At 36.9% G+C, this 12,540-nt stretch overlaps 1 protein-coding gene across 1 annotated transcript in view; it reads left to right on the top strand.

Moving 5' to 3' along the window:
- PARD3 (par-3 family cell polarity regulator) overlaps positions 1-12,540 on the top strand; it is a 310,634-nt gene that overhangs the window by 283,000 nt on the left and 15,094 nt on the right. The window contains exon 23 of the mRNA XM_010184574.1: positions 11,738-11,858. Within this exon, the coding sequence (XP_010182876.1) occupies positions 11,738-11,858 (121 nt within the window). The remainder of the gene's footprint in view (positions 1-11,737; positions 11,859-12,540) is intronic.

Here is a 12,540-nt window from a genome sequence, read left to right as displayed (position 1 = left end):
GCCTTCAGAGTCTTAATCTTGAAATAAGAGAAGAAGAAAGGGAAAAGATCTTAAATAATGACTAGCAATGGCAAACTTTTGTTCTGGGGGGTTGTTTTTCATAGACATTTGTTTACTGTATAGATCAAATGTTTAGTATGTCCTTTGACAAGTGCAGTCCATTAAATGCTTTATTCATGAACTGGGATCAAGGGATTGTCTCAGTTCTAGCCTGCTCTCTGAAATAAGATAATACAAGCAATTTCTATTAAGTATTATGCTTTAGGAGAGTGGGGAGAAAAGAAGAAATTCTTTAATCTCTTTGATCAGATTTGAATAGCAAAGAAATCTTATGCATTAATGTTTAAAATTAGAGATTTTATCAGCAATCATTTCAGTAAGTAGAACTTGGGCTGCTGTACTGAATAAATATACTTCTTGGTACGTGTATTGTGTTGATTTCCCCAGAGTTGCTCTTTAATTCATTGTAGAGAAAGAATAAAAAACTAGTAAATAATAGAAAGAAGAAACTGTGTGATATTGCTGTAAGTGGACATGTTCAAATTGGTATGACATGCATCTTTCTGGTAGCCCAAGGATAATTTACCGGATTATTTTTACAGCAAATTGTTTTAGAATCAATCCCTGAATTTTATGATGGTAACCAGAAGCTTAGAGCTCAGAATTATTCCTTATTTCTGCCTCTGAAACATTTTCTAAAACTCTTGGTCAGGTCTTCAGATGCCCATAAACTCTCAAAACTCAGTTGGATTCAACGGGTCTAGACAGGTTTGCACTAGTTAAGACTGAAGCCCAGCATTGCCTTTGAAAGCCTTGTATGGGAAATGGCATTGCTGTTCTTTAGTTAGAATCACATATGTAGCAATTTCCATTTCAGTGAAGTTTATGAATTAGAAATCTCACTTTTTAAATAGCTTTCAGGAAATAATTTCTGGTTTCCATACAGGGACTCATGAAGTGAGCGCATGTCAGATGCTCCAACGGCAGCAGAAGGTTCTGGTTTGCGACAGTGATTTTGTTGCTGAGCCTCCTGCCTGAAGTGTCTAAAATAGAATTGCAGTACAACTATTAAATTTATTATCACTCTCTAGAAGAAAAAGCATTTCCATGTTTTTATGATCTGACTGAGGATCTGTACCATGTGACTAATCTGTTGTATTTTGGGATATCTGGCCAGTACAAATTTGGATGGCAGTAACGCATGCTACACAGCCATGCTTAATATCTTCAAAACCTTTTTTTTAGGACCTGCCACTTGGACTGAAATCTTCTTAATTAAAGATGTCAGAATAAAGTGGTATCTTAGAAATCCAACTGAAGCTAGGTAATGATGACACAAGAAAGTGATTTCAGTTTGGATATATTTTAACATGATGTCAAAACACATTGTCATCAAAATCCCCAGAGACACCATTATGGTGTGAAAATGAAACATTATCAACCTAAGACTACAAGAACAACATGAAATAATACCATTGTAACTTTATAATGTAATGCCAATATCATGCAAAATAAATCTGATGTACTAAGTGGAATTACTTATTATACACATTTCATTTCTTTCGGTTTACTGAAAAACATGTGGCAGTTACGTTAGTCAAGAAAATCTTATAGCGTTTGCATAGGATTTGCTGAAGTAATGTGGAAGTTGAGAAACAAATTACCATACCAAGGAGACCTTAACCACAGAAGCTCTTGTGTTGCAATCCTTGGCATATCTCAGGCATGCCTATACACATTTATATGTTTCAGAAACTAAAAGTCTTAGGGTTTTTTTCTATAAATCAGAATTAAAAACAATAGCATAGTATATTCTATAAAGAACCATTAGAATTATAATGAGGTAAATGAGAACTGGTCATTGTATAGACTTTATACAGGATCTCAAAAACCACTTCTTAAAGAAGGCTGTTGTCCATTTGTGGATATGTGAATGCAAACACAGGGAGACGGTGTGACTTAGCCATGAATCAGTGATGGAGAGACAGTTTTATTCTAATTGATTTTGCTGCCTGAGAATTAAACTGCTGGGTTATATTGCCATGTCAGTTGACCATCACCTTCTTTTTTTTTCCTGGTACTAAATTTTCTTAGGAGGTTTCATTTTTCACCTACCTTGAGCCCAAGTTAGCCATCTAGGGTGGGATTCATCTGCCCTAATATGGTTGTCTATATCTACCCATCTAAGCCTGAGCTCATCCCTCTACTCTTCTTTGTCAGTGAAGAAAAGCAATGAGCTCTCAAGGGTAATTGCATCTTAAGACAAGGGCTCCAAATTGCCCTCTGGAGTAACTTATTTCTCTGTATTTCCTTCAGAAAGGGCCTTGATGGGTAGTTTTAACTACATGCCTATCTTTTAGATGATTAAAATTTGTTGAGAAAAATCCTGCCTTACCTTCTCCTGCTAAATAAATTAGCTTTCCTATAGCCTTTATCAGGCTCATTGTCTTGGTAAACCACTGAAGTGGTATAACAAGTAAACACTGTATTTCTTCTGCAGCAAGAGAAATACACACTTTCGGATCTCTGAAATCTCCACTTAGGTTGAGGCTAAGCAGTTTTATTGGTTTATCAAAATCAATAAATATTAGAATTCAGGATTTCTAATCCAGTGTTTCAAAAAATAGCAAGACCTTCAGCAATTACTGAGCATCCTGCACAGTACATCTGTAAAAGAATTCCTGAGGAAAAGATATTTCTGAGAGGAAAAATAAGTGAAATAACTTGAAAATGTCTTAAGTAGTAAAAGTTGAGTTCTGGCTGATTCACAAAAAAAAAAGCTGAATTTTTGGATAAAAGGTAAATGCTGTTCTTTTCTGTCCTTGCCTAGAATTGATTATTGTTTGAATATAGCTGTAATTTTATGGCAATTTCTAGCTTAAAATTGAATCAAGACAGTGAGGTGGTAAAGTATGATTAAAACATCTATTTATTAAAATCTAAATCTTTACAATTAAATACTGAAAAGATTTATCCAGAAATCAGGTTTTTTGCAAAATACCATATTGAGGTTTTTTTTTTCATCTCCATATGTAAATAAAGTTTAATTAAAAAATCTTAATTAGTTTTTGTGCTAATCGGTATAAATTTTAGCAATCAACTTCATAAGAAGGCAATAGCCATATGAATTCAGGCACCAATTCAAGTAATCAATCTTAGCTTTGATTTTTGTTTTTTTGTCTTGGTTGTGTCATATGGGAAACTGCGAGTATAGGCACTAAATGATGACAGTAAGCTCGGATTTGAAGTTTTGTTTAGAGATTGCAGATTATTTAGTGCCAAAAATAAAACAGTGATTCCACATTTCTTGGTGTTTTATATAGAATTTCTGATCTACTACTGATGTTCCTAGCAGAGGGAGTCTTCCCAAGTTTCAGTTTTTGGAAACCACGTGAAGCTTTGGCCTAGCCGTAATATTCTTAGACCAGTCATTTCTGTTTGTTTGTTTGTTTTTAATGGACAACTTCTCATTTTTCACTTGGAAATTAGCCTATAGTTAGAGTAAAATGCAATGTAAAATCAATCAAAATATTATTTGGAGATTTATAATGCATTAGCCCCTCTGTCAAAGAACAGAGATAATTACACCATAATTATGTTAGTGGCTGTAAGGACTGTGGAGACGTGAACTTTGCACAATGTATTATCTTTTTAAATGTTTGGGCATTTTAAAGAGATGTCTTTGTCTATACATCACTGTTTGTCCTGCAATGTACTGCTTGATACTTTAGTTTTTCTCGTGCGTAAAAATAAGATGTCATTTTTAGTGAGGGCAAGTGTTCACAGGAGTCAAAAACATTCTGTTGTGTTTTGGTAGTTGCAATGCCCTGATACCTATTTCCTAAGCATTTTCTGTGGTTAAAGAGAAATAAAACAACATAAAATCTTTCTATTGTATTTCCAGTATAACCTGTGTCAACACATTAAGCAGGACCTAAATACTGTTTAAAGAAGGGTTTTTTTTTCATTGAAACATAGCTAAATTTTGCAAGTTACAAACATAGTGTAACGTTGCATTATTTGAATAACATATTACTCACTTTTCATGAATCCCTCAAATCAAATACTACAATCAGGATATTTTTTTCCTATTTTTTAACACTCTAGACCCCTCCTGTGAAAAGACATAGGCTTTTTATTCACTCTTGTCTTGGTTAGAATTGAGTTCTGAAGCAGATTTTGTACTCTAAAATACAGTGTCCCCAGCCGGCTGTAGCTGGGTGTTGTGTGGTGCTCTGGAGTGAGCTGGGTTGCAGCTATGTGACAGCGGTCACACTGCACAGGTGGTGCTGGCTGTGGACAGATGTTCCTTTTTGCGAATAGCTGCTGTGCTTTAAGAAGGAACTGCTCCCTAGCTGCTTGTGACTGCCCCTCTGTCCCCACATCTCATCAGAGGGAGCTCTCCCTAAACAGCTTCCAGCAAAGCAGCTGGATTAGCTTAACCAGAGCCAAAGGCTGACTTGGCCTGAAGCCCACGAGGGATCTCTCCGATGATCCCTTCTGTTGGCACGGGAATGGCCAGCTAGGTCCAGAAGAGGATTTCATTTCTGTGCTCTTTGTTAAATGTCTTTGTACGACTATGCCAGGCAATCCTCCTTGTGTTGACACAAAATAGCCAGAGATGCCTAATTGTGGGTGTTCATCAGACCTAACAGCGCTGGAGCCATCATTGTCTGTTCTGGTTAGGACAGGAAGGTACTTAGAGAGAGCCTGCTTCTCCCAGCGTGCCTTTGAAGTAACTTTGTATTTCTTCTAGAATAAAAAATGCAAATTTCTCCTTTGCTTGATCACCAGTTTTTTTATTTTCTTTTTGTATGATTTATTAAATCTCTGTATGTGTATTTCTGCCATTTTCTTAACACCTTCGTAAGAAATTCACAGTTAGATGCCACGTATTTTCTTTTAGGTGACACATGGTGTTCTCTTTTCTTTTTTTCTCTTTTTTTTAACTCGGAAAATGGAATGCCCTATGACAATGGCTGTAACAAGTTGTGCATGGCTGAAAATTGGATCGGCTTGTATCTGCAAAATCTAACAGTTCTAAAGTAAAGCTTAGGCTGCTGATAACTCAGTAGCTGAGTATCTGTTTTCAGATGTTTATAGCAAGCTCCTAAAATCTCTGTTTTTCTTTTTAGTAGAATTCCCCTGAAAAGTAAGACTGGATTTCTGTCTCCGGTGTGTAGGCTCTGACAGGCTAATAAGGAAGAGTGATGGTGGCAATAAAAAGGGTCTTGGGTGCATTCTTCAGATTTCACTGGTTGTAAAATGATGGCCCTGCTACAGAAGGGCCACAGAGGGACTCAAAGTGAAATCTAGTCTGGAGAGTTTGAAGAGACTGTTGCAGTGAAGTGACCTCCCTATCAGCTCCAGCTCTCTGCGTTATGTCCATTGCATCAGAAACAAGTGCTGAATTAAGAGCATTTGAGATTAGCTTTTTGACGCAGAGAATAGAGATGTATTTTTTTATTATTTTTAATTATTTACTCTGATGAAATTGGTGTGAAATGATTGACAAATCACGATGTCAAAATTTGGAAATTAATTTCATTCACTGAAGAAAGTGAGTGCATTTGGGGTCTCGCATGACTTCTTTGTGGTGTTGGAGTTGATGACTACCACTGTAAAGGTAAACTGGAAATGACAGAAAACTTCCTGATGAGCTGATTTCGCATGCATACATATTGACATAAATCCTAGGTTTTAAAACCTTGTTTTGATAGAATTAATATGCTGAAGTGTGTAGGTATGTGTACAGGTAGCATGTTAGATCCTGCCTGTCACATTAAGCCAATCCTGGAATTTAGCTGCCTTTGAAAACTGCAGACTTTAAAGGATATATAATGCTCTGTATTCATTTAGCAAGTAAGAAATGACAAGAAAGAAGGATTTTTATAACCTTGTGAACAGTAGAAATAAGCCAAGATTGAAAGAGTTCTTGGGGAAGAAAATTCAGATAGGATGTATACCCTTCAGCACACAAGAAGCTGCCCTTGTTAGAAACTAACTTTGCATGCATAATTAATTTGAGCAACACATTCAGTTTCTTACAAGTAGAAGAGAAATTGAATTCAGGTGTTTGGTGAACATATGGGGGATTTACTGTGAATTTATGACCTGTGGTTTGAGTGTAAAGCCCCAAGATACTAGCTGATAAAACTTAATGAAGCTTGTGCAGAGAAGCTATTTTTATTTGCAGTTTTGTAATTGATACATTTTCATTTCTTTACACCTCTCCCTCACCTTTTAATGCCTTATTAAAAAAAAAAATTTAGACACCTAAGAAAAACAAAAGTAGTGTAGAATAAACCTTTCCATGCTTCCTTCCAGGTTGCAACTGCATGGTGTTACAAGTACATTTGTAGTCTAACATTCAATCTTGTGTTCAGCTGACTTTTTTCTCAGACTGCCTATAGCAATTCTGTAAGCACACAACAGCTCTTTTATATGATGCTGGCCATGCTTGCTCCTGTTTGTGTGCTGTGCCCATATGTGTTAACATCCGAGCATTTGTGGAGAATATTCCCTGGTGTCTAGTGAAGGGCCGTATGTAGGGGACACTGGAAGGAAAGGACCAGCCAATTGGCTACACTGATTTAAGATTGAGGACTGGTATTTACATGCCAAAAAATAAACGGAGAACAAAACAATAGGAAATGACCAACCTGCTGTGGCAAGCTGGTGGCAGGAAGGAGATGGTGCAAATTCTGCTGCTGCCCAGCCATCATCAGCCTCGCAGTGTGGGCACAGGCGTCCATGTCACTGCAGATTAACAAACCTGTTTAAAGTGGACAGACCACTAGAGTTTGCATCAGAGTATGGTCCTAACTTTAAGCCTGGTAAGGGGCTTACTTTAATTTTATTTTACATCCATGGCTTTTTGCAACAACTTGACAGTTTCTGCTTATCCACCCTCAAGGGCCGTCTGAAACAGAAATCTGTCTGCTGGGAGTGAGCACTGTGGTGAGAGGGTGCTGGAGTTTCAGAAAATGTAGCAGAAGCTTTTATATTAGGTTATCACCACTCTGCTTTCTGTTGGGCTGTTTTCATCCTACTCAATTCATGAAGGAAGAGGCTGATTTTGTAGACGCTCAGCTAGTTCTGAACTTTGGCAGGGATGCACACGGCCAACTAAGGCACAGCCACCAAAGCGAGGACATCGTTAATCTGCAATGGCTCTTCTTCTGCTCCTCTCTACCTGTAGACCTGGGTAGGTTAAATTTCGGTGCTTGATTTTTAATATGACACGAGTCATCTGTACAAATTGAAAGGAATTTATTTTATACAAATAGGTGATAGTTATTTGCCAGCTTGAAGTAAATAAGAACCCATCTGTGTTTTATAGCTGCTATCCAGAGATCTAGGCAGCCAGTCAGACCAGCGAGTCCCTGGCAGCTCAAATCTGTGTTAAAAGATTTCAAGGTGTAAAGAACACTGTCTGTTCACCTTTTGGTTATTCTAGTCATGTTGCACTGCCTGGTGATGTTGTTAAGACTCTTTTCCATGCTTTTTCAGGCCAATAATTTTTTTTTTCCAAAGCGTTAGTCATCCCTGTTCAGTAGCGTGTTTGTATCTACTTTATCACACTGGAAATCTGTCTGTTTTGAAAGGATTACAACTCTGCACATCAGTGCATGACATCACACTGAGACATTGCTTAATGATCTGAGACTCTGATGGCCATTCCTGTGGATGCTTGTTTCTGGAAATATGTGACATCTCTGGCCTAAGCCTTGCTTACAGTTGCATTTTTAGCCCATGCTGGCGGTTGTGTGTTTTAAAGCAGTGCTCACAAAATAGCTGATTGTGAAATGTGCCATCTGAAGATGGAAGGCTTGGATGCCAAGTAGAGATGTGGTACAAGGAAGCCCAGCTGCTTTACAACCCAAGTTAACTTTGGCCCTAAAAGTCTTTCCTTGATTTATATTTCTTTTCAGAACATTTAATAATGAGAGCACTTTGACAGAAGAATATCACTTGCATCCAATGCTAGGAGGGGCTCATTGTCCTCTGTAAGTTCACAGCCATCCTGTTCTTAAGGAGGTGTAGAGAAAGGCTGTCTGAGCAAGATGTGGTCACTGTAGAGAGCTGTAATTCCATTTTTGCCAAAAAGTTTAAAACTAGCATAGGTCAAATCTTCGATAAACTTTGAATGTGTTTCAAGTTAAACTCCTTCCTTCTTGCTAGTAGTCCCAAATTCTTTGAGGTGAATTTGTCTTCAGATTTTCAGTTCATTTGAATGAAAATCCTAAACAAAAGATGGCGCATTTAATTAAAATTTGAGGACTTGCACCATACTTTTGCAAAAATCAACAGGGAATTTAATCAGCAGGGAATTTAATCTGCAGGAACACCTGCAGCCTTGCATACCAATAGTCTGTTGGTGTGGACCCTACCTCTCTTGAATTAATTAATCCAATAAGGAAAATTCATTTTGCTTTAGGTTGGCGAAGGACTCTTCACACTGGGTATAAGTTGTTTAGATGTGTCCCAAGGGATAATGTTTTGACTTACGTAAAGAGTTGTAGATAAAACAGAACATCCTAGGACCTGAAAAGGAATAAAGTTAAGTTTGCACTTTTGACTTCAAAATTTTATTTGTGACAATTTTTTAATTGTGATTGTGATTTTTGCATTTCCCTGCTTCTGGAAGTAGTAATTCCTGGCAGGGGTTGAATGGAGTATCAAACGGGTGTACCATGTGTTCCTGAAAGAGAGGCATTAAAGCAAATGGGAGACAGCATGGCAGGCCAGGATGGACATGTGCAAGCCGTCGCTGGTGGGAAGATAAAATACTGCTGTATTTTAACCTAGAGAATCAGAACAAGGTTGAGGGGGAAATGGAAATGAAAGGAAGCCAACCTGAGATATAGCCTAACTCCTCAAATAGTATTTTCTTCAAAGTATCTTAGCCCCTCCTTAGATGCCTGTCTTTTCCCTTTTCATCTTCTAAATAAAAATGTTTGATTTTTTTATTATTATAAAACTGCTGACTTGACCTCACTTTATGTTTCTTGCAGACTTTTTGAACACAAAGAAATTTGACTTGATACAGAAGTGGTTTTTTTTGCTTTTAATTTAGCTCGCTCTTTTCTGTGAAATAGTCCTTTTTTATAATTCACTTCTTTTGCAATTTTCTAAATTTGGGTCATGTCCTTTGCTTTTCAGATAAAATAGAAATATTGTTAAAAGATTTATATTCTCTGCCATTATCAAACCTTTTAATAACTTCGAATAACTTTTCTTAAATCAACTTGACTTCTTTTTTCTTTTTTTTTTTTGTCATTAGAATAAGTTCTTCTTAGGTCTGGAGACAAGTTAATCGGAAATCCCAGGATCCTCCTGGTCCTTTGTTGTTTCATCTCTGCAGCATAAAGGGTGTCAAATTCATGCATTTGCTGTTGGGGAGAGACATTAATTTTTGCTTCATGGCATGGACACAATCCATTTGTTTGTTATTCCTCTATACATGTAATTGTTTTAAAGAATAACAATCACAAAATGCGCAGATGTCCTCAGATCCATAATAACCCTTACAGTAGTCCATTTTGGGGCTGGTAGAGTGTGTCTATATATATATATATGCACAGGGTTTAGTGCAGAACTTTTGGGGTTTTTCTTCTGGTTTTCTTTGCCATTGGATAAGTGCTCCAGTGACTTTTGCACTGCAATTCCTTAGAGTTTGAAACAACCTTGATTAAGGAAGGTTGATTATTCACCAGTCATCTTGAGTACTTCAAGGTGTCTGCATGCAGCACTTTTCTAGTAATTTTGTACCAAAGTTCAATGGCATTTATCTTTCAAATTTATGTTCTTATACCTGAAATACTAATACTTAAAGTATTTTGTTACATTTAAGTGCAATTTCTCTTACAGAAAACACTGTCTGTTTAGAATGTATTGGGCTACTTGTTTGTTTGATTAACAATATCAGCTTTAAAAATCAACAGACCATTTTAAAGTATTTTGAATGTGTTGTGCAGGACTATGATGATTGCATTTAAAGTGTGAGGTGTATAGTAATGCATGGGGAAAAAACAAGTGGTTGTGTGGCAAAGCTGGGCAGAATTTGACAATAAGGAATGAATTTATATAACATAAAACTGCAAATGGAGATAAAGTTTTTCACAAAATTAAGTTGAATTAAGGAAATAGAGATAGCAACACACCTACAATGAAGTGGAAATTTTGAAAATGGCACATTTCATTTCTACCTGTTCTAAAGAAAGCTTTCTTTTAATTGTACTTTTCAAAAAATCAACTTGCACATAGAAGTTGACCTACCCTACAAATAACGCATTTCTTAAAGCTCACATGTGTAAAAAAAAATGAAAGAAAACACTTCCCTAAATTCCTTCCTTTTCATTGCCTTTGGTTTCAAATAAAGGAAAAAAACCAACACGCCTCTTCAAAAATTAGCCATTGCTAGCACCATGCTAATTTTTCTCTTTGGCCAGCCGAGCACTGATAAGCTCCATTTAATGGCACTGAAAAGAGTGGGAGGTAACATCTCATTCTCAACCTCGAATCCACTGCAGCCCCCCCAAAAAAAAACCAGCCACAAATGGACTCCAGAATTGTCTCTTTTCATGTGAGAGAAGACATGGGATATAAATTCACTGTGTTTTATTGCACCCTGTGTCCAAGAACAGGAATCTATGGAATTGCTTTCTGTGTCTCCCTGCAGATTTCTCTTTTGAAACAAAGTAATAGCTGACCATTCCTCATCAGCTCTTTTGAAATAAACAATGAAATGCAGGGCTTAAGAAGGCCATAATAAGAGATTTAAATGTTTCTGGTTAGTCTTGATATAACATATTTGTTTTTCAGGCTTCCTGTGATTCCCACATTAACATGCTTGAAATACAGTGAGAGTAGTAGGGGTCAGGTGGAAGCTACACAGCTGGAAAAATGGCAATGAGATTAATAAATAGCCACTTTCCCTCTGCCCATTGAAATAAGCCATTTCTGTGCATATTTCATTATGATTTCAGATAAAGCTGTACTATGGAAATTGGTTTACCTGTGACAGGCGTTGTGGAAAAATTGACAGTTTTGAAGAATTCAAGGTTCTGGGTGTGATGTTACATAGCATTACCTCGGGGGCTGAGCCCTCCCCAGCCCACCAGCATCTTGAAGGCATCAGAGGATGCGTTCCTGCATACAGCACTGTCCAATGGATTGCTTTTTACTGGCCTCCAAGCCTTTGAATGCTTTCAGACTGATCAGTTTAAAAGACTTGTTAAAAACAGAACTAAGGGATGACAGGCTTTTGTTGATTGGGGAAAATAATCAAATTTTATATAGGTAGGACCTTCGGACATTGTAATGAAGATCTGACAGTACTACAGTTTATTGATTGGGAAAAAAAGCACCTTTCATGTTTATTCAGTAGCAGAGATGATTAGGACTGTTCTCTTAATTTCCCTTTATGTTAAGTGTGACACTGGCTCATCTGTTCCTCTTCAATTCTAGGAGTAACATATACTGAAAAGATGCCAGCAAATGTGATGATTTTTAGAGATAGTCTCATTTGTCTCATCCTTACACCATCTGAAATTTCTTTATAAGTCAAACAGTATTAATCATCTATGAAAAACTAAAAATCTTTGTACTGAATGCTTGAAAATTTTATTTAAGTCTGTACTCCTGCACTGTAGTAGCAGGCCTGTGATAAGAAATTACAGTCACAGATGGCAGTTCCCAAGTATATTGATGATTTCCATCTTCCTTCTTTTAGCAACCGATCAACCCCTAACAATCATGACCGGATACAGCGCCTGAGACAAGAGTTTCAGCAAGCAAAGCAAGATGAGGATGTGGAAGACAGGAGACGTACTTACAGTTTTGAGCAGCCATGGGTAAGTGTACAGTCAAATCTGGAAAGGTTGGCTGTCTCCCACTGTCCCCGGGCCGGTTGAGGGCAAACTAACAAGGACGTCCTCTGCCTCTATACTTCTGCCCTTTTGGCTATCCCCATTTTTGGGGTTCATTGATGTATATCTCATTTTTAAACTTCTCCAGCCATCTGTCCTATGTGCATACAGCATTATTTGCTCTGTGTTTAGACCCTCAACTCTGTGAGTTACTAATTGGATTTTTTTTGCCTCAGAGGCAATATCAATTATTCTGAAATTTTCTAGGAAAATCAGAATAAAACACATACTTATGATAAATAATTTAGAGACTACATGTAACCTTGTAAATGCTACTTTCTTTGGTAAAATATCACTGTGTATAGTTCTTTTCCTTAAAAGGAAGAGCCATGTATTGTCATAGTAAAAAAGGAGAGATATGCGTAATAGTATGCTTCACAATAGTACCCCTTTTGCCACTTATATTAGCCAAGACATTTGTCTTGAGATATACGCCCTAATTGATCATTTAAATCCTTTTCAATATGATCTAGCAATGTGATACAATTATGTAAATCCATGTGCTTATCTTGTTTAACATAATTGAATGAATCAGTGTTGCTTTTTAATCAATTATGTATCCTAAATTAGGATCTTTTAAATATGAGACAAATATTTTATTGTATTC

Source organism: Mesitornis unicolor, unplaced genomic scaffold, assembly GCF_000695765.1.
Source record: "Mesitornis unicolor isolate BGI_N332 unplaced genomic scaffold, ASM69576v1 scaffold2165, whole genome shotgun sequence".
Classification (NCBI taxonomy): domain Eukaryota; kingdom Metazoa; phylum Chordata; class Aves; order Mesitornithiformes; family Mesitornithidae; genus Mesitornis; species Mesitornis unicolor.
Note: the sequence above shows the minus strand (reverse complement) of the source record. Positions and strands in the feature narration are given on the sequence as shown.